The following is a 23,090-nucleotide window of genomic DNA, read 5'->3' on the forward strand; positions in this document are numbered from 1 at the left end:
GTTCGTTTATCATAAAAAATGTAGAAATCACACCATTTTTAGAAACATGCTTACAATTTCATTGCTCTAGAAGGGCGGGCATTTAAATAAACTCCATCCAGCTGCCCCTACCGGAAATTAAATGGCCCGTCCGATAAAGGTTAATAGGTCCTCATTCATAGCAAAATTATATTCTTTCTTTGAATGAATAAGCAGTTTCAAGCCAGGCCTGTGGCAGCATAGCACTTCTTGTCAAACAGCTATGAATACATCAGTGATGATAGCACAAAATAGAACTTGTAGACATGTGTAGCCAAACCTTCATTTAATGTTCAATTTCAGTGATCCAAAGTCAGTATTCTCCTTAAATTACCTCCATTTAATATTTTCCTCAGTTTAGTGTTCAAATTCACTGTTCCTGAAAGACACTCTAAATGGGGGTTTCACTGCATAATGTTACAACCCCCACCCCAGTTTGATTCTAAACAGTTACTGCATACAGATATGGGAAGGACTGATCACAGTCCTAACATTGGTTCCATTCAGATGCAGAAGTCTTTAGGAAATAATAGCATTACTCAGTCATGAGTGAAGCAACAGGTTAGAAAACTTTGTCCACAAATAAACATTGGAATATTTACCTTTTCCATATCATAATTAATAATTATAAGATATAGAAGGGAAAGATCAGATTGTTATTTGCAGAGCATATTAGTCACGTTTGGTCATTGCATACTGTTCTTACTATAATGAAATCCTTGTTTTGTAATTACTGTTTAAAACCTACAGGTTCTATGTTATTTCAGGAGCTCTGAGAGTGAAGTTGAAGCTCCATATAGAAATGTGCAGCTTAGTGCTGTGGCTAGCATCAAGCGACTGTGCAAGATAGTGAACCAGACAATGCTCCTGCAGAACTTGCATGACACTAGGGTGTGTGATCAGTTACTTGAACAAGAGGGTAGTGAGGACATCAGGAAGTCTGGCCCAGGTATGTCCTAGAAGAGTTCCATATTCATTTTCAAGCCCCTGAGCTCAAAACTTGGCATTGCTACACATTATTCCCAACATTGGGGACTCCTCCATCTCCCACGCCTCCGCCAGGTGACTGTCTCAGACTGCCTGCCTCCAATCTCAACTCATAACTCAACTGCTACTCAACTATCTCCACTGCCTCAGGACTCACTCTTGTGACACTACACTTTACTCGAACAAATCACTATCACCAACAGACTGGTATTCCCAGTCATGGCCTTCACTGCACTACAGTATAATGTCTTCCAACACTGGACATTCCTCTGCTCCACAGCCCATGTCCTCATAGGCTGGTGGCCTCTCACCCCAACCTCCTACTCTTCTAACTCCATCTCAAGACTGGTTCACTTGTCTCATTGGTCCACGTAATTTAGCCTCAGGATGGACCGTGCAGAGAACACCACTTACAACAGTACTCCTGTTGTTGCATGACATCACTGCAGTTACAGAGGGGTGTTTATTGTGCCATCCCCTAGCAATGAGTGACATATTTGTTAACTTGGCATGGTGTGATATGATGTGATGTATTTTTGTGTGTAAGAATGCTTGCCATCGTGTGGCGTGTACTGAGCCTGCCTAACCACGGGTATGTTTGCAGAGCTGTTCTGTAGTAATGGCTGTTTCTGCTGGCTTCCAGCACACATGCCACAATATCATTCCACCATTTGTCTATTAAGGGGTGCAGAAGGGTGGTCTAAGTCTTACAGATTCCCTATCACCATAACACCTCCTGCAAAAGTCATGAGATGAAATTCTGACCTTGGTTGCTGTACATCTTATTTGGTTAGGGATGGCATAAACCTCCAGTCACTTGATGAAATAGACCATGACAATCAGAAGGTATGAATTCCCCTTCTTGCTTTTTAGGAAGGGTCCTGCAATGTCAATGGCAATGGTGCCCGAACACTACACTGGTGCATCATGCCCCAGCTGTGGATTTGGGAATGTCTGCTTCATGCCCAAATGTTACAGTGTTTACTCAACCTCAGTGGCATTCCCTGCATATAACCAATATTCCTGCTGTCTAACCTTTTCCTTGGTTTCTTTGACACTCAGGTGTTTTGAAGATCCATCATGGAGCTCTTCCAGTACTTCCTTCACCTTGCTCCCGGAAAAATAATTTAGACTGTCTTGGACCTTCCATTGGCCAACTCTCACTGGTGCTACAGCATACTCTGTCACACTGCTAAGGAGTTTCACTAGGACCATCAGCTCTTATAGATGGGACTGTGGTCAGTGATTTCCTTCTACTGTGGGTGCTTTCCAGCCTCCACTTCTGTATACTTGACCCCATGTTGTCACACAGCTCTTCCCTCCTCATGGCAGCATAGTTCCAGCCATCTGCAGTGGCAGCAGTAGTAATTCATCCCTTCAGACTGCTCTAATGTCATTCAAGTTTCTATCAGTGAATGTATGCCTTCAGTCAGGACTACTTAAGAGCACATATATGTTGGTGTGCTTCCACCCATTATGGTGTTCAGATGTAAAATGGTGTTCTTGGAGACAGTGAACGCAGCACACAGTCTTTCCTTCCAGGTTCTTGAAATTAAGGAATGAGGTCAAGGTGTAATGGTCAGTGTACAAGTGGAATTTTTTTGTCCATAGAGGTGTTTGTAGAAATGTTCTGTCTTCACAATAACTCCCAGTTAGGTTGCATAGCAGTTTTCATCCTTGGATAGGGTCCTGCTGTAGTAAGCTGCTACATGTCCCTGGCCCACCTGTGCTTGCAACAGATCACTTCAAATTCTAACATTGGTCACATCCATGTCTGCAGTGAACTCACCTAGCTTCAAGTACAAGTATCCTAGGACAGGTGCTATACATGACTTCATGGTTCAGAAGGCAGCTTCTGCTTCTGGGTACCATTGAGAAGTGTGCTTTTCTTCCCTGAATTGGGTCAGCAACTTCACTGTCTGGAAATCCAGCTATGAATCTCCAGTAGTAGATACACAGACCAAGGAAGCTCCTTAACTTGTGTTTGTCTTTCTGTGACAGCCGCTCCTGTACCACCTTCAGCCTTTCTGAGTCCATAGTCATTCCTTCTGGACGTATATCTCAGGTACCATACCTCCTTCTAGAAAAGTTGGTACTTCTTGGGAGAGAATTTAAGGTGCAGTCAACAGTGATTATATCATCCAGCTATGGCAGGCAGACTTCATAAGTAGGGCCCTGCAGAATGGATTCCGTCAGCTGCTCAAACATTGCTGGAGCATTGTGCAGGCCAATTGGCCTATCTGAATTTTCACAGCCCCTGTCCTGTAGAGAATGATGTCTTCTTCTTATGGAATTACAAGGAAATCTGCCAGTAGCCACTCTTCAAATCCGAAGTCGAGACCCACTTAGCTGCAGCAACAACATCTGGAGTGTCATCTGGCCTCGTTAGTGTGAAGCAGTTCTTCTTGGTAATGTCATTGAGACATCAGTAATCTACACAGAACTGAAGGTCCTCCATTCCTTTCCTGATGAGCATGACAGGTGAAGACCAAAGACAACCTATTTTTTCCTCCTAACATAGTAGAATATAGTCAAATTAAAACATAACATAATAAAATATATTACAGTCTCATTTAGAATATAAACATTTGAAAGAAAATAGGCTGATGTCACCAGTCACTAATGTTTTAATGGCATGGGCAAATAGATAACAGTAGTAACATCTTTTCATATTTGTCCTCAATTGCAGAAAGCCAAAGACCGACTGGGGAAAATGAAACACAAGGAAGCTGCCTGGAAACAAGTCCTAAGTTCATGCCAGGTTTGTTTTCATGCAGTGTGGTGTGGGAGGTACATTTCAGCTTGCATCCACGTCTGAAGACAGGCCCTGGTAAACCCGGATTTTCCAGGGGCATACAGGCCATGCGCAACGTTCTGAATCGTCTCTCTGTTAACAACCGTAAAAATATGTTTGTGTATCAGGACAATTCTGGGAATGTTTTCTACCTCAGGTGAGTTATTTTGGAATTTCCAAGTAAGTTTTTGTAGTAATAATAAATTCTTTCTTCTGTTGAATGCAGACAATGAATGAAGAGTTAAATGAATATCTCATGGCATTCCTTTTTCTCAGCAAATTTCCAAATGTTGGATGTCAGAAAGTACTTTCTGTTCCAATATCATGGCTGTTGAGACCTGTTACATATATTTCAAAACAGAATCCTTCCTTTCCCTTTTAGTTGATATTCTATGATCATTTTTGGAATCTTGTCAGTTCATCCTGTTAGTATGTTAGTTTCCTATGTAATTTTCTGTAAATTCTGTGATTTATGGAATTTTTAAGTCTTCTATTTTATCGTTTCCTTTATGGTCCAAAAAATGTATCCTGCCATCCTCATGAAATGCACTTCTGGTGATATCACTTTTCTCTCATTGTTGCTTCTTATTGTCCATTATTATTATTACATTCATGTGTTCTTCCTCCAGTGCTTACCCTTATTTAGACTTTGCTTTTATATTGTGTTTGCCCATAATGTAATTACTTGTACCTACACCGTGCTGTGTCTGTAATTGGCTTTGTAGCTGTTGACTTGGCACATAAATAATAAAGAATTGAATTAAATTATTATTGCTTTGTTTGTTTATTTGTTTGTTTGCTTCTTGGTATTAATGTGTTCTTCCTCCAGTGCTTACCTTTAATTAGTCTTTATGTTGTGTTTGTCCATAATGTAATTGGGTTGTATCTGCACTGTGCTGTGTCTGTAATTGGCCTTGTAGCTGTTGACTGAGCATATAAATAACAAAGAATTGTTGTTCTTGTTCTTGTTTGTGGGGTGAGACTGAGTCCACTTGCTACTGCAGCCACTACTGGCCTATTGTACCAGCCCCAGATGATAGATGATGGTGATTGTGGAGCAGTTGGTGGACTGAAAATCGGCAAGGGAAAACAAAGTACTTGGAGAAAACCTGCCCAGTGCCACTTTGTCCACCACAGATCCCACATGACCTGACCCAGGCTCAAACCCAGGCTCCCATATTGGGAAGCCAGTGACTAACTACCTGAGCTATGGCACAGCCCCTCCTATTGTTCATGGTGTTAGTCTGGAAGATATCTTGTAAATTAATGTTTTTGTATGCCTATGAACTGATGATCATTTGAAAATCTTACTTGTAATCCCTAGAGTTTTAATGAAGTTTACAGTGCTTACATTCAGATTGTATTTTCCTTCACACGGTATATTATGTTCATAATAAGAAGGAGTACAATCAGTAAATTGTTACAGTATCCTATCATTGATACATATCTTGCTTCTAATTGATTTGTTTTGCTGCAGTTTAAATAAGATCCTACTATCTTATTCTCTATCATTCAGGAATAGGGGATTTAAATGTTCCACTGCTATGGTGCTGGCAGCTGAATTTTTACTGGATAGTAATGATATTCATATTGAAATAATTTAGGGTTAGGCCTTCTAGTCCTGCTCATGCTGTCCCAGTAGTGCAACACATGGGTGGTAAAGATTAAAGGTCCACAGATATTTCACATCTCTTCTCAATGCAGCTTTTCACACATTCTGGGTAACTGTCATATTTGTTCCAGTTTTGAAATTTCAGTCACCTAAGTAGCACATGAAAGAGTATGGTTTACCCCATAATTTCACTCCGAGTTTCATATTAGACTTCTGAGGCATACTGTTTTTCAGAGTAGTCTTTTTAAACTATGAAATTTCTTCACTCAGTAAAATTGAAAACAAAAATGTGTTCAAAATGTTTTACCTTACCATGGAAAGTGGAATGTTGCTGTTTCTTTAGCAGCCATAAAGAAGCTGTCTGTCATGTGACTGTGAGTTATGTTTCAGTGCTTCCATACTGTGAGGCAGCTCCAGCTCTGCTTCTGAAACAAGATCTTATTATGAACAGAACAGTATCACTGTTGGACAGTGTGCCCAGTTGCATGGAATTTATTGTTCAAAAATCAATATGCCATAGTTTGATTGCCAATCTTGGTGAATAAACAGCTGTTAAGCCATTCCAGTGCACCTACTAACCATATTTATATTTCATTAAACTAGAATAAAGTAATAAAATAACTACTTGAACCTCAACCATATATGTATTGGCAGCATGTTAAATGTGCAACATAGAAAAGCTACATACAGGGGCACAGTAATAATCAAGAAATTTTATCTAGAAAAAATATGAAGAAGCAGCATTTTTATATATAATAATGGATAACCCCTTGAACAAAGAAAAAGAAATATTATTGGAATGATGACTATGCTAATAACAACACAAAATTAAGGAGAGAAAAAGAAAGGTTGGAGATGTTTCACTCATTTCAGAAATTAAATAATAATGATAATGAAAACTTCGAAGAACATTAGCATGAAACCAGTAAATATAATTCAGAGCACATTGCTAACAAAAGTAATTATGAAACAAAATGAAATTGACAAATACAGAGTGGAATATACAAACTGCATTGTAATCAGGGTAACAGAATACGCATAGGGAAAACAAAACAGTTATAAGGAGCATATACACATAATATTGTCATGTGTGTGGGGGTATGTGTTACAAAATGATGGATTCTAGTTCAGATGATTGGATTTATTAGCAGCTTGGTTACACACGTACAGTGCTATTGCTGATTTACACACATTCCAATTCACTGTTGTGCATGCACTAAGATTCTCAGCACAGAAACTAGCACTCAAATCACTACAAGTGTTACACATAAAATCTTTCAATTACTCTTCCAGTATCACTGCACTGTCGCACAGATAAAGTCTTGGAGTCACACAATAAGTCTTCACTGCTGAATTCTCAGCTATCACTCACTATCACATATTACACATAAAATCTTCCAATCACACTTTACATCCTCACAGGCTTGACAGTCTTCTGTACTCCATTCCACCACTAGTTCCACTACTTGGTTTTGTCTGGTCTGGCCCTCGTCATGTAGCTTCGAATCAGACAGCACAGAAACATCGTGATCAACAGTACAAATGCATGATCCAAGCGTCAATGATGTAATCACGGTATATCACATAGTATTTATGTCATGTGATGGCCACATACTGTTGTGTGACATCACAGCGTGGCTGTTGCATAGTGACAGCCCATCCACGGATGAAGAAAACACTGTTCCATACTGTTTGCTGTGTGTTTGTTGCGGGCATTATCTAGCAACGGGTATACATGCCACAATATTGTGATGTATAGACCTGTTGCTGGGCAGAGACCTCAAAACCAATGACTACAGTTCTTGTTATGCAGTAGGATGATAAACACCCATTTCTAAGTAGTGGTTGGTAAAGACATTCTTGTGAAAGTGATGTCTGGCCTATCACTATGCAACTGCCATGACAACAATAAGAAGACTGTGGAGGCGCTGTTTTCTGTTGGGTCCACCATGAGGGTACGTAATAAAGACACCAGCTGAGTTATGAGGAGTTGTCAGCAGTTCATTTGAGTGAGGTGACATGACGTAGCTAGTTGGTGAGAGAGTTCTCTTGTGAGTTGTCAGTTGGAAGTGAGTCTGTGAAGAGAAGACTAGGAGGTTGGTGTGAAATGGCCACCAACCTGTGGCCCAGTTAGTTGAGCTGGCAGTTGACAGTAGTTCTGTACAGGTAGCTTTGACAAGGGGACCTGAGCACAGGAAGCTGAAGAATCTGACTTGGTAGAAGCCATTGCCAGGAAACAGCTAGTGCAAACTGTAATAGACTGAGGACACTGGTCTGTATGTGTCAATGATCTGTAAAGTGTAGTTCCGAATGATGTATACAAGTGGCCAGTAAATCCATTCAGCAGGCCATACCTCATCTGTAGTCACACCCCTAAAGCATGACAGTATGGAACATAATAAGGAATTCTCATAATATGCAAATATATTATGGATATTTAGCATATATATGGTTAGATGGAAGATATATTACAACTATATTTCCAAAGGGACACATGTGAACAATATTATACCTCACTATTCATAAGTTTGCCGGTCACAGTAGCCGTGTGGTCTAAGGCATGAACTGTCTTTGCTCCCTTGGATGCTGGGATCATGGGTTCAAATCCCACTCATGGCATGGATGTTTTGTGTGTGTATGTGTTTATTCTGTGTTTGTATTGTCCTGGGTTTAGGTAGCAGCCTTGCGACAGGCTGATCACTCATCCAAGGATTTCTACCACCTGTGAAAAATGATTACAAAATTGAACAAGAGGCCTGGGCCCTGAATTGGCTGGAAGAGCCATTGAAAAAAATCTTAAGTGTAATAAAGACATTAACAGTTAATGAGCAATGTATAAAACAAATTAATGTATCATTTAATCAGCCTTAGAACAGTTATAGTGTTTAACAGTTGGCATTAATAGTCTTGTAATAATCCAGTGAAAATAAATTTAAGTAGAGCACAAGGTTGAATGATATTTGCTTATGTGTGTACAGTGAACACATATGATGGCATGAAGACCAAGGAATATCTCTTGAAAAGTGAAAATAATTATCATAAAGTGCAAATGTTGTTAATTATGATGAAATATAAATACAGTATACCTCTGGTTATCCAGTATCGAAGCATCCAGAATTCTCACACTAGCAGCAGCAATTAAAAATTAAATTTTCTCTTTTATAATTACTTCAGAAATGAAGTTGCAATGAACCACACAGTAACCAGCACATGCAGTTCTTCATACATGCCATATAACAGGGAATTTACTGTAAATTGAAAGAAGTATAGTTTGGCCCCTTACGCTTTGAGTTTATGAGGTTTTATATATCTGTGAATTTTGGTGGACACCTTTGGGAAAATGTTATTGATGAGGCAGTCATTACTGTTAGCCCTGGTGTATTGTTTGATGCGTTTTCTTATGCACGCATTTGACTTGACACAATTGCCTTCTCTGTTTTTACAGACTACATGAAAATGTTTGCAATCATAGCAAGTCTACTCCTCCAGGATGCATTGGCCGCTCTGACACAGAAGATAATTTGCCTGGCCCAGTATCTCGAAGCTCTTCCATTGCTTCTCTCAATGCAAGTAAACATGCAGGTAGTGCAGTGGGAGCTCAGGTTTCAGGTGGAGGCGTTCCTGAAGAAGTTGTAAGTCAGGTTACTGCTAACATTGTGGTTGTGTAATGGAACAGTAAATTTATAAAAACGTAATACTTTACATAAGTATCTTCTTACATTATTGTGAAGACTAGTACATATGTATGAACATTATCATCTCAGTGCAACTTTCATTTATTACTTTAGTATAGGTGGGACGGCCGATTTTGGCCGGTGGATCTCTGATGCGCAGTGGTCTAACAAGTCAGCGAGCCTAAGATTGGTGAGCATGCGCAGTGACACTATGTTGCCTCAGTAAGAAGGTAGACGTTGAGCTCATAGGATCGCTGTTATTAGTAGATACTGTGTGCTTTTCCCACGTGCCAGTTGCTTGTTTTTAATTGATATATTTCTTTTAGGGCAGTAACACATTTAAAAAGAAAACAAATGCCACCTATTCAGTCAAATCTTGGTAACAAAACATTGCACAGCCAGACCCGAGAGGTTGTAAATAATGTCCATTCATTTATGAAAAGTGAAGTGGCTGCAGGTCATGTATTGATACCATTAAGAAAGGTACAAGAGAGAGTAATAAGGTCAACCGGAGTTTCAGAAAGAAGTTTACGGAGAATTCTGAATAAAGGTTCTCAATGTAAAAAAGAAGGCACTATGTTCGGAACTCCCAGTAAACACCATTCTGTACCTAAACAGATAACAAATCCAGATGGTTTTGATATATCTGTGATTCGACGGACAGTGTATGATTTCTACACCCAAGAAGAAACTGTGCCTACTGTGAGGAAACTACTTCCAAAACTCAGGGAAACCATAAATTTCAAGGGAGGTTGTAGCAGCCTGAAAATGATTTTACTGAAGATGGGTTTTAAATGGAAGAAAAAGTGAAATAACAGGGGCGCCTTGATTGAGACGGACAACATTAGGTTGAAGAGAGTAGCATATTTGCGTGCAATAAAGAAGTACAGGGAGGAAAGTTGGACTATAATTTATGAGGACGAGACCTTCATTCACAGCAGTCACAACAGATCTAGAAACTGGACAGATGACACTCCATCATGGTACATATCACTCATATCGAAGGGCCAGAGGCTGATTATTGTGCACACGAGAGGCAGAACTGGCTTCATTCCCAGGTCATTGTTGATATTTAAATCTCATCTCAAGACCAGGGACTATCATAGCGAAATGAACGCGACAAATTATCAGAAGTGGCTAACAGAAAAACTTATTCGGAATTTGCCTCCAGAATCAGTTCTTGTTGCAGATAATGCCCCGTATAACAACGTGCAGTTTAATAAGGCACCAACCAGCCAGACCACATAGGCCAAGATGATGGAGTGGCTTACAGTGAACAGTGTGCCATTTCATGACAGAATGCTCAAAATTCAGCTCTATGACCTAATAAACGCACATAAACCCCTCCAAAAAACTTTGTAATGGACAACATAATGGCTGCATATGGACACATGGTATTAGACTTCCACCTTATCATCCTGACTTGAATCCGATTGAACTCGTTTTGACTGATGTTAAGCAGTCAGTAGGGGCAGAAAATGTCTCATTTCATTTGGATGACATGGGAAAGAAGTGTGAGAAATGGTTCAATGAATTTGGAATAGAGAATTGGGAAAAATTTGCGACCACACCGAAAGGAGTGAAAATGAATATAGCGAAAAGGAGGGAATTAGAGAGAACGCTATAGAAAGAATTATCATCTGACATTCTGAAGACAGCAGTGACAGCGACTCCAGTGATAATGATACAACTGAACTCAGTGAAAACAGTGACTTAGTATGAGGCGTAGAAGTAATGTTATAGAAATTATTAAAGGGCAGACTAATCCTTGTTTGAAAGTTCTGTTTATTTGTCTTAGTCCAGACATTTTGCTGCCTGGAGCCTAATTCTTTTAGTTCTTAAGATCATACACTGAATTGCAAGGCTTAATTTTTTGTGCTACTGTGTTTCAAATTTAATGATGAGACAATACACATTCCATGCTCTATGCATTTGACATCTAGTAGCAGAAATGTGAACTTCAACATTACATTGTATCAATTGTTCAGATATTGCAACTGGAACAATACCATATCATAAAATTAGTCATTTCTGGGAGGGTCTCCAGTACTGAAATTTATCAGTGAATGGTCTGCAATACTGAAAGGAAAGACTCTGTCATGACCCATGACCCAGTCTTTCTAAATGGTATACATATTTCTAGGAAGGTTAGAAGTCCATTTTTGATGAACCCATTACTGCTGTTACTGATGCAGACATCCATCGTTTCAAGTCATATTTCCTATCTGACAGATATATAAATACAGGTGAAATTGGTGAATATCTAGAGGATCTTTGGAAACAGTCATCCATAAGCACCTTGTATTCAAAAAAGTGTCCACCAGATTGATACCATAATAATTAAACATGAACATGCTGGAAAACTGTGTGCAAAGATTGTTGGGAGAGGAAAGTGACTTTTGAGAGTACTGTATAATGATTGGGCCCCCCAAAACACCCCAGAAAGCAAAGAATGCTTCATAACAGGAAGTTCACATTTGCCAACAAAACGCAAGATTCAGCCTTCTTTAATCGGCGTTGTGGTAGCTGTCTTCTGAGGCACTTTTAGAGTCGTCCACATTGATTTCCTGTCAAGTTGGATAGCAGTGACTGCAGAGTATCACTGCCTTTGTTAATAGACCACAATAAAGAAACTGTTTGCAGTTTTATTTAAAAAATTAGGTATTCTTCACCAAGTTGATGCCAAGACAATACATCCATTCTTGAGAAAATCGTCTGAGAAGTGCTTTAGTATCTCCAGATTTTTGTCCACCTGTAATTCCAAAAGAGGCAATGTTAGAAACATGATTAATTCTTCAGGATGACTTCAAGAGAAACTTCTATACAGCTAGGTAATGAAGCTCATGTTGATGGAAACAATTGGTGGAACTGGAGGTGACTGTAGAAAAGTACAAAAAAAGATGTTCCTGGAATTTATTGATTTATGAATAATTTCCCTCTTATTTGGGAACCTCAGCTAAAGAGTGGAAATGTGTAGTTCAGTATGTTAGATTATGTGATTATTTCAAAGCTGATTTTGTTATTAAGAAACAGTGGATATATTTTGATACTTATATTCATATTTAATAGGGAGATGGACGACCACGAGTGCAGTCTTTTGGTGAGAAGGAGCTTTATATACAAACTTCATCTACAGGATTAAGTTCACAGACAGGTCTAAGCTCCAGTGATGGTAATGCTACTACTCCAACACCTTGTGTTACTCCACAGCCAATGTTATCTCGGCCTGAAGACACAGTCATCCTAAAGGTGCATGGTATTTCAGAAGCAGGTACAGTATTTTTGAAGTGTATGAATGCATACAAGCTTGAAGTACCCAGAATGTACAATATGAACTACATAGTCATGGTGAAGTCAGTATTATCACTTCTACTACAGTAAGCTCCTGTTTATCCCATGTCCATACATCTGGAATTCTCTTGCAACTGGTAGAAATTCCAGAGAAACTTTGCTCTTTTTATAAAGCTTCTGCGAAAACAGAACTGAAATATGCATATATTCACATGTCATGCGGTTACAAACCAGTACAGGATGTCCAGATGAAAGTTATTCAAAATAAAAAATTTATATCTCGGAAACTAATTATCATACACATATCCAGTTTATGTCATCGGAAAGGAAAACTCTGAAGGTTTTCATTTTTATGCCTGGCTTACGTGCATGTACCAGCTGGTGACCTTCGGTGAGCTCAGTAACGATGTTGACACCACAGGAATAGGTTCAATGTGTGTTGTGGCTAGCAGAGTTTCAGTCTCTTACAACTATCCAGCGTTGTTTTAGAACACAATATGGACATCAGCCTCCTGCACAGAAAAGCATTTGGTTCTGGGACAACAAACTGAGGACTGCAGGTAGTCTGTTGCATGTAAAATCTCCTGGAAAGATACGGACCTCTGAAGAAAATATCAGTTGCATTAAAGAGGCATTCTAGTGAAGTCTGCACAAATTAAGTCATGCTGCTAACTTGTAGTTACAAATTCCACGTTCAACAGTGCATGATGTGCTGTACAAAAGGCTCTGCCTAAGAGCATACAAGATTCAAATGATTCACGCGCTAAAACTGAGTGACCAAGTAGCATGCACAAACTTCGCTGTCGACATGCTAGAAAGAATTGACACATCACCCAATTTCCTCTGCCAAGTGTGCTCAGACTAGGCGACGTTTTGTGTCAATGGAGTTATAAATAGGTACAACTGCAGGATTTGGGCCAGTCAAAATCCACATGTCACATGTGAGTTAGAAAGAGGCAGTCCCAAAGTGAACGTGTGGGCTGGCTTAATGCACGACAAGGTGATTGGACCTTTTTTCTCTTCGGAAAAGACTGTGACCGGACATTCATATTTGGACACACTGGAGCTGTATGCCCTGCCCCAGTTACCACCTCAGACTATCACCCAGCAAGATGGGGCAGCGCCACATTTCTGCCACCATGTTAGGAATCACCTGGACAGAGAGATGGCTGCAAGATGGGTCGGCAGAGGTGGACCAGTCATTTGGCCTCCTAGGTTGTCAGATTTAATGCCATGAATAACATTATCTATTAGAGTAAGATCAACAGCCTTCAAAACGTGAAAGCCTGCATAAAGGACACTGTGGCTATGGTAACACCAAACGTACTTCAAGCAACCTAGAAGGAGATCTAATAATATCTGGACATTTGTTGTGCCACCAAGGGAGCCCACATTGAAATTTATTGAGAAAGTTATATACTCAGAAAATAACTTTGATTGTTTCCCTTTATAATGGTGTAACCCATAAATGTGTATAATAAATGCTATCTGAGATATAATTATTTTATTTTGGATACCTATCATCCAGGCACCTTGTATTTTGTTTAGCTATGTATAATAAATGCTTTCTGAGGTATAATTATTTTATTTTGGATACTTATCATCCAGACACCTTGTATTTTGTTTAGCTATGTATAATAAATGCTTTCTGAGGTATAATTATTTTATTTTGGATACCATTCATCCAGACACTCTGTATTTTGGTTAGCTGTGTATAATAAATGCTTTCTGAGATATAATAATTTTATTTTGGATACCATTCATCCAGACACTCTGTATTTTGATTAGCTTGGAGAAGTATCTGAAACAGGACTTAATTGTGTGATAGGTCCTGAGATTAAGGAAGAACTGGTACAAGTTCTCCAGAACAGACTGGATGATGCTGTTGTGGAGGTGTTGTATGTGATGCTAGCAAGGAATCCCATGTGCAAGCTCACACCAGATGATGTTCATTTCATTCAGAAACCATTTAAGGCTCCAGAGTCTGTGATTCAGGTAAGTATATTGGCATTCACATTTAACAAGTACAGTGAAGCCATCTTAAGATGTTTAAAAAGGTTAAAAAATAAACTTCTTAAGCTTGACAGATTAAAATTTGATATAACATTTGAAATTATATTTTTATTGAAGTTTTAACTTGAGTCTGAAAAGTTGTGTGTCTACACATCCCCATTTAAAATAATTCCTCACACACAGAGAAAATTTGCATGAAAAGAAAGTTGTGTATGTTCATTCAGAATCCTTTTCTAAATAAGGAATAATTGGAAATTGTTGCTGCTGGTGGTCAGTTTTGTTCTTTTTAAGTCATGTAACAATTTAGGCTTAGGAGTTAATGTCTAAGTCTACTCATACATCAGCAGATCTGTGATTGTAAAGAGTGCAGCATTAATAATGCTCTCTAATGAAAAAAATCAGAATTGCAGAGCTCTTGAATTGTACTTAATTTTTATTTCATCTTTCTTCATTTGAATCATTGTTAATTTCCGCAGTTTGTAAGCAAAATCTTTCTGAATTCTGAAGTATGATATTTTACAGTCTTTTTCTTGTGTTGTGCTTCACACTCACATTATGTGCTTGATTCCTTGCACTTGTGTTGCAGTTCTCAGTCCAGCCCCATGCTCTTCCCCATCTTCAAGCACTTGCTTACTATTTACGTCAGAACCTGTTGCAGTTTCTCTACATCCCCAAATACACTGATCCACGGTCAGAATGTCACTTCCAGGTGAGTATTTTCTTCCTTATGCATAATTACCCGCTCTAATATGATAAAATATTTATTTTTTCTTTGATAACTGCAGTTACCCTCTGCTCTGTGTTCTTGCCTTGTGTCATGATGTGATGAATCCAGCAAGTGCATTATTGTAAGAAACATTCACAGAAGTCGTATGTTTTGAACTCGGCAAGAGCAGCAGCCTGTGATTATTCCTGAGTTGTGATTATGTTACCAGATCTTCTCCTGTTCAGTGCCAACTTTAGTTATGGGGAAGAAAAAGTCACATTCTGCTAAATTTTGAGATGTGGAGAGTGTGGTACAACTGTCATGCCGTTTTTCATCAGAAATTTGTACATAGGCAGAGCAGAGTTTGTAGTAGCATTGGTGTAATGGAGAAACTAGTCTCCATTGTGCTAACTGGGTTGTTTGAATAAAAATGTTGGTTTTTAATTTGTCCCTATGGGTTGAATTCATGAGGCACAGTTCTGTGAATGCTGAAAAGCATAATACTCATGCTCTTCACACCAGAACGAACTTGTCTCACTTTCTTCACATGCAGAGATAATGGCCTTTTCCTCAGAGAAAGATGATGCTTTGCTTCAGGGTTATACCCATAAAGCCATGTTTCATTACCTGTGATTACCTTCAAAATAAATTTTGGGTACCTCTGAAGATCTTCAAGAATATCCTGATGCATGTCAACACCATACTGTTTTTGCTTCTCAGCAGATGCACATATTTGTTGGCAATCCCTCTAAAATATTTATCAGATTGAGAAAAAAGCAGTCTTCTGGGATGTGGCACCATGTAGATATTGTGTTAACGATGTTTTGGAGGAACGTATTGCCTTCATCTTCAGAGTAGAAGAAAAAAGAAAATCTGTGATCGAGGAATCAGCATAAGCAGGTGCTAACAGGCTAGTTGGTTAACACAATATCTACACAGCGCCACATCCCAGGAGACTGCTTTCTTCATAGTCACCGCCATGAAAACCTCAAATCTTACAATTATCAGATTGATTGTAATGCTTATAGTCAGTGTAAAATAATGTGACATGGATGGCGCAACGGGAAGTGGGAGTCACTTGAACTCTGTGTTTCCTCGAGTGACGTCATATACCCCCACTCCTTCCACCAGTATGCAACGCTCGGTGGGCTCCCCCACGGTGACGTGACGGAAGAGCAACTGTGTTAGGCAACCATTGCTGCGGTGATGTAACAAGGGATGCCGCGGTTGCTATGCAGCAATAAACAACTCTCGATAGCGTTGCCAGCAACACCTGTAAACAAGGCAACTAGGCAACAAGGAAGCGAGGCGTTTTTCTGTTGTCTGGCTTAGGGTTTATAAGAGAACTACACTGCCCAAGGAGTCAGTTGAAATATAGCAGCAGTCGCAGGAAGAAGACCCGAACACGTGTTTGGAAGATTTTATATGATAATTTGTGATACTGCCGAGGGCAGTAATTGTGAGATTGTAAATTGTGTAATTGTGAGAGTGAGTGTTCAATAAATTCGCTAGAACCAAGATGGTATGAAGTTATTTGTCACGTGACACACCCAACACGTGACAATAATATTAAACATTAAAGATATTTTGTCCAATAATTTCTCTAAGTTTGAAAATGCTTTATTGTTTGACTATTATCTTCTGTATGCACACCACTCTTTCATTGATAAATTGTGCTAAAGTATCAAAATAAAGAAATAATGGAGTATGTGAATGTATGTGCACTAAATTAGAGGTGAGAATATGGACAGATGTCCACCGCAATTACAACTGTATGCACGCATCTTTACACTTAGCCATTATAATTTTTAGTAAATAAACTAGGTGAATTCCAAGCTCTTTTCCTTATCAGTCCAACATTCCTTTCAATCTTAAAATTAAAGAAAATTATGCATGTTGAAAATGCCCATGGACCTCCAAGGAGGTTAAATATCCAATAATTTTGAAATTTAGACAAAATAAATTACACCTGCTGGATTGTCTTTTTTCGGACTATATGAACATAAAAGAGTTAAAACAGAAAATACAGCCTACATAAATTAATTTCATCTTAACATTATTGAGTTACAGGACTTCCTTCATTTTGTGAAAGTCAGAAATGCTTATATAGTGCTTTACTGTCTGTCTGTAATATTAATATTTTGTTTGATTTAGTAAATTAATTTATTGCATATGACTTCTATAAAATGTGACCCTGGTGATAATTTAGGATTATTCTGAGCCGGAAACATCAGCAAAGCGGGTCACTGAAGGAGACCTGTTCCTGTACAACCAGAGTCCTGTGTCAGGCAGCAAAGGCATAGCATGCGTTGCTGTGGCAGTTGTAGATGGTGAAGGCAATCTGATGCAGCATCAGAACTACCCTAAACCTCTTCCTTCTGCTCACCTGGAAGTACTGGATTCCACTGAATTTGCATCACTGACTCTGACTAAATTGTATGAATCTGGGAGCAGCCTCAACCAGGGGCCAAGTGAGTACACATTTTCAGTGGTACAGAATGGTAACAGTCTATGCTTGGAAAATATCTTTCCTGCAATTATGTACTCACATGTTTAATCCTGATGGTAGTAAAATCCTTTTCATTAAATTTGTGTTTCTTAATGTGTGGCTTCAGTTTTAGGGACTTTGCTGTGTCACATGTTGAAGGTTTTCCATTTTGGCAAACTTGTCAGGTGCCATCTATGTGACCTAGTCCCAAATTCCTTAGCCATACATTAAGCTGCAGCTATGAAAACCTAAGGACTATAATTATTTGTCATAGTTGAGAAATGCTGTGCAGTTACCCAAATTCATATCTGTTTTGATGAGTATAGTATTTTGTTCTGATACATCAATAGTTAAATTTGCTGTTGCACTAACAGATGATCTGTAACTTTACTAAACTTTGGAGAATGGAATTTAAGAGTTTGAACAAAAGTATTTAAATGTTATCTGTTGCTAGGACCAGCAGCTCTGCTTGAGTTCCGAATCTGGAAACAGGGTAGAGTGAACAGCGAATCTCTGACACAGAAGCTGCAAGCCTCAGTTCAGCATGCCACATGGGATCTGCTCATGGAATTTTGCCTACTGACAGCTCCATTAGGGGTTCCTTGTACAGGATATGCATCGCCATCTCCATCCCCACCTGTTACTGTCTCTGCATTGGTGTCTACTTCAGCTTCTCCATCATCTGCAGTCTCTCCTTTGCCCAGCTCAGAACCCTCAACACCTAGCAAAGGTTAGCATCATTCTCTTCTGTTGATTTTTAATTAAATAATTGTCACTGTATTTGAAAAAGTTTGATATATTTTTGTAACTTCTCTGTATCATTTTTATGTTTTTTAAATGCAGTTGGAGTAACGAGCTCATTTTTCCATATATGTAGATTCTTGTGCTTATACACAGGAGAACAGCTAGTGATATTACACACTTTGAAATGTTAGGTTAAACAAAGTAGTAGTTTGTATGGAGGTCATCTCTACAACTCCTTCACAAAAACAGTTTATATTGAAGATCCGTAGTCCAGTAGTAAAAATGTGCATTGGGCTCAAATTGTGAAGCTAAACTTTTTACCTATGTAATATTATAATCCTGTCATAATAAAAGCATGTCATGTTTAAATATATGAATTACATTAGAAAATGTTATTCACCTAAAAATGAAATCATTGGGTCCCAAAAGTAATACCATAAGAATAATGTTTGTATATCATTTTTAAAAGGATATCACACGTAAGAATAGCAGTTTTAGATGTGTCAAACGTTTTGTCCATTTAATAAGTTGTGTCAAATTGTATTATATAGGTACAGAAGGGGGGGGGGACAGACACATGGATAATGTAATATGATACTGAATATTGATGATACGACGACAGTATGACTGAAATGTCAAAGAGTATCATGCAGAATGGTGATAAATATTAAAAGTAACCTGATACATTTTCATTTGAGAACGAAGTTGGAATAATACAAGGTGGTTGAAATATGACTGAGACTGATTTTTTTTAAAAACCATAATTGCCAAACAATTATTTGCACATGTCAGTCTTAAACGTACTCCCCTCCAGAGTCAGCACATTTTTTCCAATGTTCTGGAAGCATCCTGATGCCCTTTTCAAAAAAGGCTTGTGGTTGGCAGCGTATCCACTCCCAAACAGTCTGGGTGACAGGGTCGTTGTCCACAAACCACATGCCTTGCAAGTCTGATTTGAGCCTTCTGAACAGGAAGAAATCACATGGGGCCAAATCGGGACTGTACGGCAGATGTGTCAGAAGGTTCCATTTCAATTTCTGAAGGGTATCCATTGTTGTTTTGGCCATATGGGGGCGTACATTGTCTTGAAGGAAGGCTACCCGCTTTCCACCTGTCTTCCGCTTGGATCAGAGCTTTTCCTTCACGTCTGTTGCCAGGAGGTCTGAGTAATAAGCTGCATTCATTGTTCTGGCATTTGTCAGAAAGTCTACATGGATAACCCCCTGCCAGTCCCAGAAGAACATTACCATCACTTTTCCTGCCGAACGGTTCCTCTGTGCTCTCTTGGGTTTGGGAGAACTGGTATGCTGCCACTTGTGTGATGACTGCTGGGACTCGGGAATGAAGTAGTGCACCCACGTTTCATCGGTGGTCACTGTAGACTTCAAAAATGCATCACCTTCATCTTCAAACTGCCGTAGGAGACAACCGGCAGCTTGCATGTGCACCCTCCCGGAGGACTTGTTCCCTGAATTTTTCTGCCCTTAAAAATTCCACAACCTCCGCCGGGTTTGAACCCACGTACCTTGAGTCATGAGGTGGGAACATTACCCCTAGACTATGGAGGCAGCTCACTCTTCCCCATACTGTTGTTGGAGTCTGTGGTGAATTTCAGCGGACGGGACGTTTTCTCCAATGAGGAATTTGATCACAATGTGTTGTTCCATGCTCCACGGTTCCTTCTGTTTGCTCATCACTCTAGCAACTCCCAGACAGGACTAAACAGGTTCTAACCCAAACAGGAGAGAGGATGGAGGTTGTGGCGTCACTCTCTCAAGGTCGCACAGCTGCTACATATTGTGGCTTGTATACATACAAATCAGTCTCGGTCATATTTGAACCACCTTGTATCTAAGTTTCAGATTTCTACAGCTGTCAGATAAATTCCAATATTGTTTTCACTCATTAAAAATGTGTGCACGCACACATTCAGTTCTTTGGAGGGGGTTAATGGAGATGAAGAATAACTATGAAGACTAAATTTCTGAGAGAAAATTGTTCACAGTTTAGTTTTTCAGTTTATTTTTGTTCAAACTCGGCAGTTGACTGTTGTGTTCAATATGTTCTTGACACATCATGGTAACAAGTAAAAAGATGTTAATAAAACTGTTAGTATCTCATGGTTAGTGAATGTGGCCTTAAGAAAGTGCATTTATGGAAAAATTGATAAAAACAGCTCATTTTGGTTCACTTACAGCTAAGAAGGCAGTGAGGCCAAATGACTCAAATAGCATTACTGAAAGGACATCAGATTTGGTTAATGATAGTCGGGTGAGTTGAAGATTTTACTTTGAATTGTTGTTATACAAACTTTCTACCAACAGTGATAGCTCATGTTTAGCATAATATGTCTTTTGTACAAATGTTCTTTTTATTAAAGTAAAATAAAAGTTTAATTTTATTGAAGTGTACATTCATTCCAGTAAAGTGTGTGAAGATACTATAAAGGTTCCCAAAGCCTTCACATAGGCTCTTCAGTGTTTCGGATGTTTTTATAATCATGTTCATAATTCTAATTACAAAAGTTGGCTCAGTGCTTGGATTACCTATTTAATGACTCTGTCATCTGCAGAGGTTATTTGGCATAGAAGGGAAATATGTATGGTCAGGTGCAAAAATGTAGCTGAGGAAGTGGTCATGGACTCTTTGAAGATGCTTTCTAGTCATTTTTGTGGAATGAGTGAGGATTATAAAAAAAAAAGAAATACATTCTCCACAGCTGATGCCCTAGCAAAGGATCATATTGGGCACTTCTGGAGTACAGTTAAAACAATTGACCTTTAATTGTGCTTACCACATGCATCTCTACAGATTGGGTCCTCTGCAAAAGCATGTAAGCCAGACCCACTAGAAAGTGGAGAGATTGGTGTCCTGCACAAGATGTACCATGCCACAATGAGGTCATGGTTTGATTTTGGTGTTGAGCTTGGGGTTCCAGCTGTCCGGAAACATTCAGTTACACTTACAGTGCGGTGAGTACAGTAAGGTGATGCTGTGGGAAGTACTGCAGTACACTTCACATGTGTTACTGTAATTCTATTTTTTATTCACATTGAAAGTATTGGACTTAAAATTATGTAATATAAACACTTTCATTCTTGTCCTTGTTTGTGTATGATTTGTTGTTCCATCATACTACTTTATTTTTCATGTATTTTTAATGAGGTGTGTTTTGGCACATTTGCATGCTTGTCTTATGTTGGTTCACATTATTTAATATCAGTGATCATAACAGCACTTCTCATGATCATGACAGACAGAGTTCCGTGCGTGAAAAATGTCACAGCAGTTTATTATTGTGACTTTATGCAAAATCTGTGCAGAAAAATGCATAAAAACTGACATCAGTTGCTCGAGGCTGGGCCGATCATTCTTCATGACAATGCTCGCCCACACATCGGGAATGTCGTAACAAAAAAGCTGCACCAATATGGTTGGGAGGTGTTGCCTCATGCTCCCTACAACCCAGACATGAGTCCACCAGACTTCGACTTATTCCCAAAGTTGAAACAACCTATGCGAGGCTGTCATTTTCCCTCTCTGGAAGAGCTTTCTGCTGCAGTACCTGAGCCTAGTTATGTGCTAGATCAGCCCTATCGATTGGTTTTTCCTATATTTTTCATGATCTTTGTCAGAATTATAACTGGCATAGTATGATGGCTATTTAGCGGCCTCCGTGGTCTAGGGGTAACGTTCCCACCTCATGACTCAAGGTACGCGGGTTCAAACCCGGCGGAGGTCGTGGAATTCTTAAGGGCGGAAAAAATTCAGGGAACAAGTCCTCCAGGAGGGACTTTAAGCCGTGGGTCCTGTGTCATAGATTTATGGCACATAAAAGAACCTCATGTCTCTAGGAGACCTCTGAGCTAACTTAGGCAAATTTTCCCGCCCAAGTATTTTCCAATGCCTCCGGTAGATGGGGAAAGTATTAGGTACCGCTGCCGGATGAGGACCGACCTCACTGACAGAAAGGGACTAATTATCAGATACCACTGCCAGTAGAGGGCCAACCTCGCTGGCAGAAAGGGGCTGATAATGGGCACCAGTACCGGTAGGGTATGGAGACAGTAGAAATTAAAGGGGGATGCACAATGGACCAATAACTGGTCTAAGTGCTTGGGGAAATCCACCTCCTCCAACAATGAATGAATGAATAAATGACTGAGGGCTATTTGCAAAGTAACGTCTGGTGAGTTGTTAGTAAAACAAGCAATTAAAAATATTTATTATATCTAAAAAACTATGTCCATATTTAAGCTACTTCTCAATATAGTTGCTGCTGGAAGTGAGGCACTTTTTATATCAGAGAATAAGTATTTGTATGCCTGTGTCAAAGAAGTCTGCCACCTCTGAGCTCAGCCACATTTTGACACCTTCCTTCAACTCCTCCTTAATGTTGAAGCTCTGTGATCTCAGCCAGTTCTTCAGGTGGGTAAACAGGTGGTAGTCACTTGGAGAGAGATCAGGTCTGTAAGGAGGGTGGTGAAACAATTCCCAGTTGAAATGCCCCAGGAGTGCTCTAGTGCAAGCAGCTGTATTGGAATGCACATTGTCATGGTGGAGCATTATACAAGATGCCAACATTCTATGCCTTTTGTTCCGAATGGCCATATGAATTTTTTTAGTGCTTCACAGTGTATTTCTTACTTTATTGTGGCCCCTTGTTGCATGAATTCCATCATCAGCATTCATTTCATATCACAGAATAGAGTTGTTATCATCTTTCTGGCCAGCAGATAACGTTTGTTCAAACTTTTTCAGCT

General features: G+C 39.3%; 1 protein-coding gene across 1 annotated transcript in view; it reads left to right on the forward strand.

Annotated features, from left to right (window-relative positions):
- Nucleotides 1–23,090, forward strand: part of LOC111866165 (KICSTOR complex protein SZT2) — a gene marked incomplete at its 3' end in the record, with an annotated part of 183,834 nt that overhangs the window by 135,204 nt on the left and 25,540 nt on the right. Inside the window, 10 exon segments of the mRNA XM_033752148.1 lie at nt 786–967; nt 3,695–3,956; nt 8,857–9,043; nt 12,155–12,356; nt 14,205–14,371; nt 14,976–15,098; nt 17,305–17,566; nt 18,038–18,313; nt 20,525–20,598; nt 21,139–21,299. Of these exon segments, the coding sequence (XP_033608039.1) occupies nt 786–967; nt 3,695–3,956; nt 8,857–9,043; nt 12,155–12,356; nt 14,205–14,371; nt 14,976–15,098; nt 17,305–17,566; nt 18,038–18,313; nt 20,525–20,598; nt 21,139–21,299 (1,896 nt within the window).

This window comes from Cryptotermes secundus, unplaced genomic scaffold, assembly GCF_002891405.2.
Source record: "Cryptotermes secundus unplaced genomic scaffold, Csec_1.0 scaffold599, whole genome shotgun sequence".
Lineage (NCBI taxonomy): Eukaryota > Metazoa > Arthropoda > Insecta > Blattodea > Kalotermitidae > Cryptotermes > Cryptotermes secundus.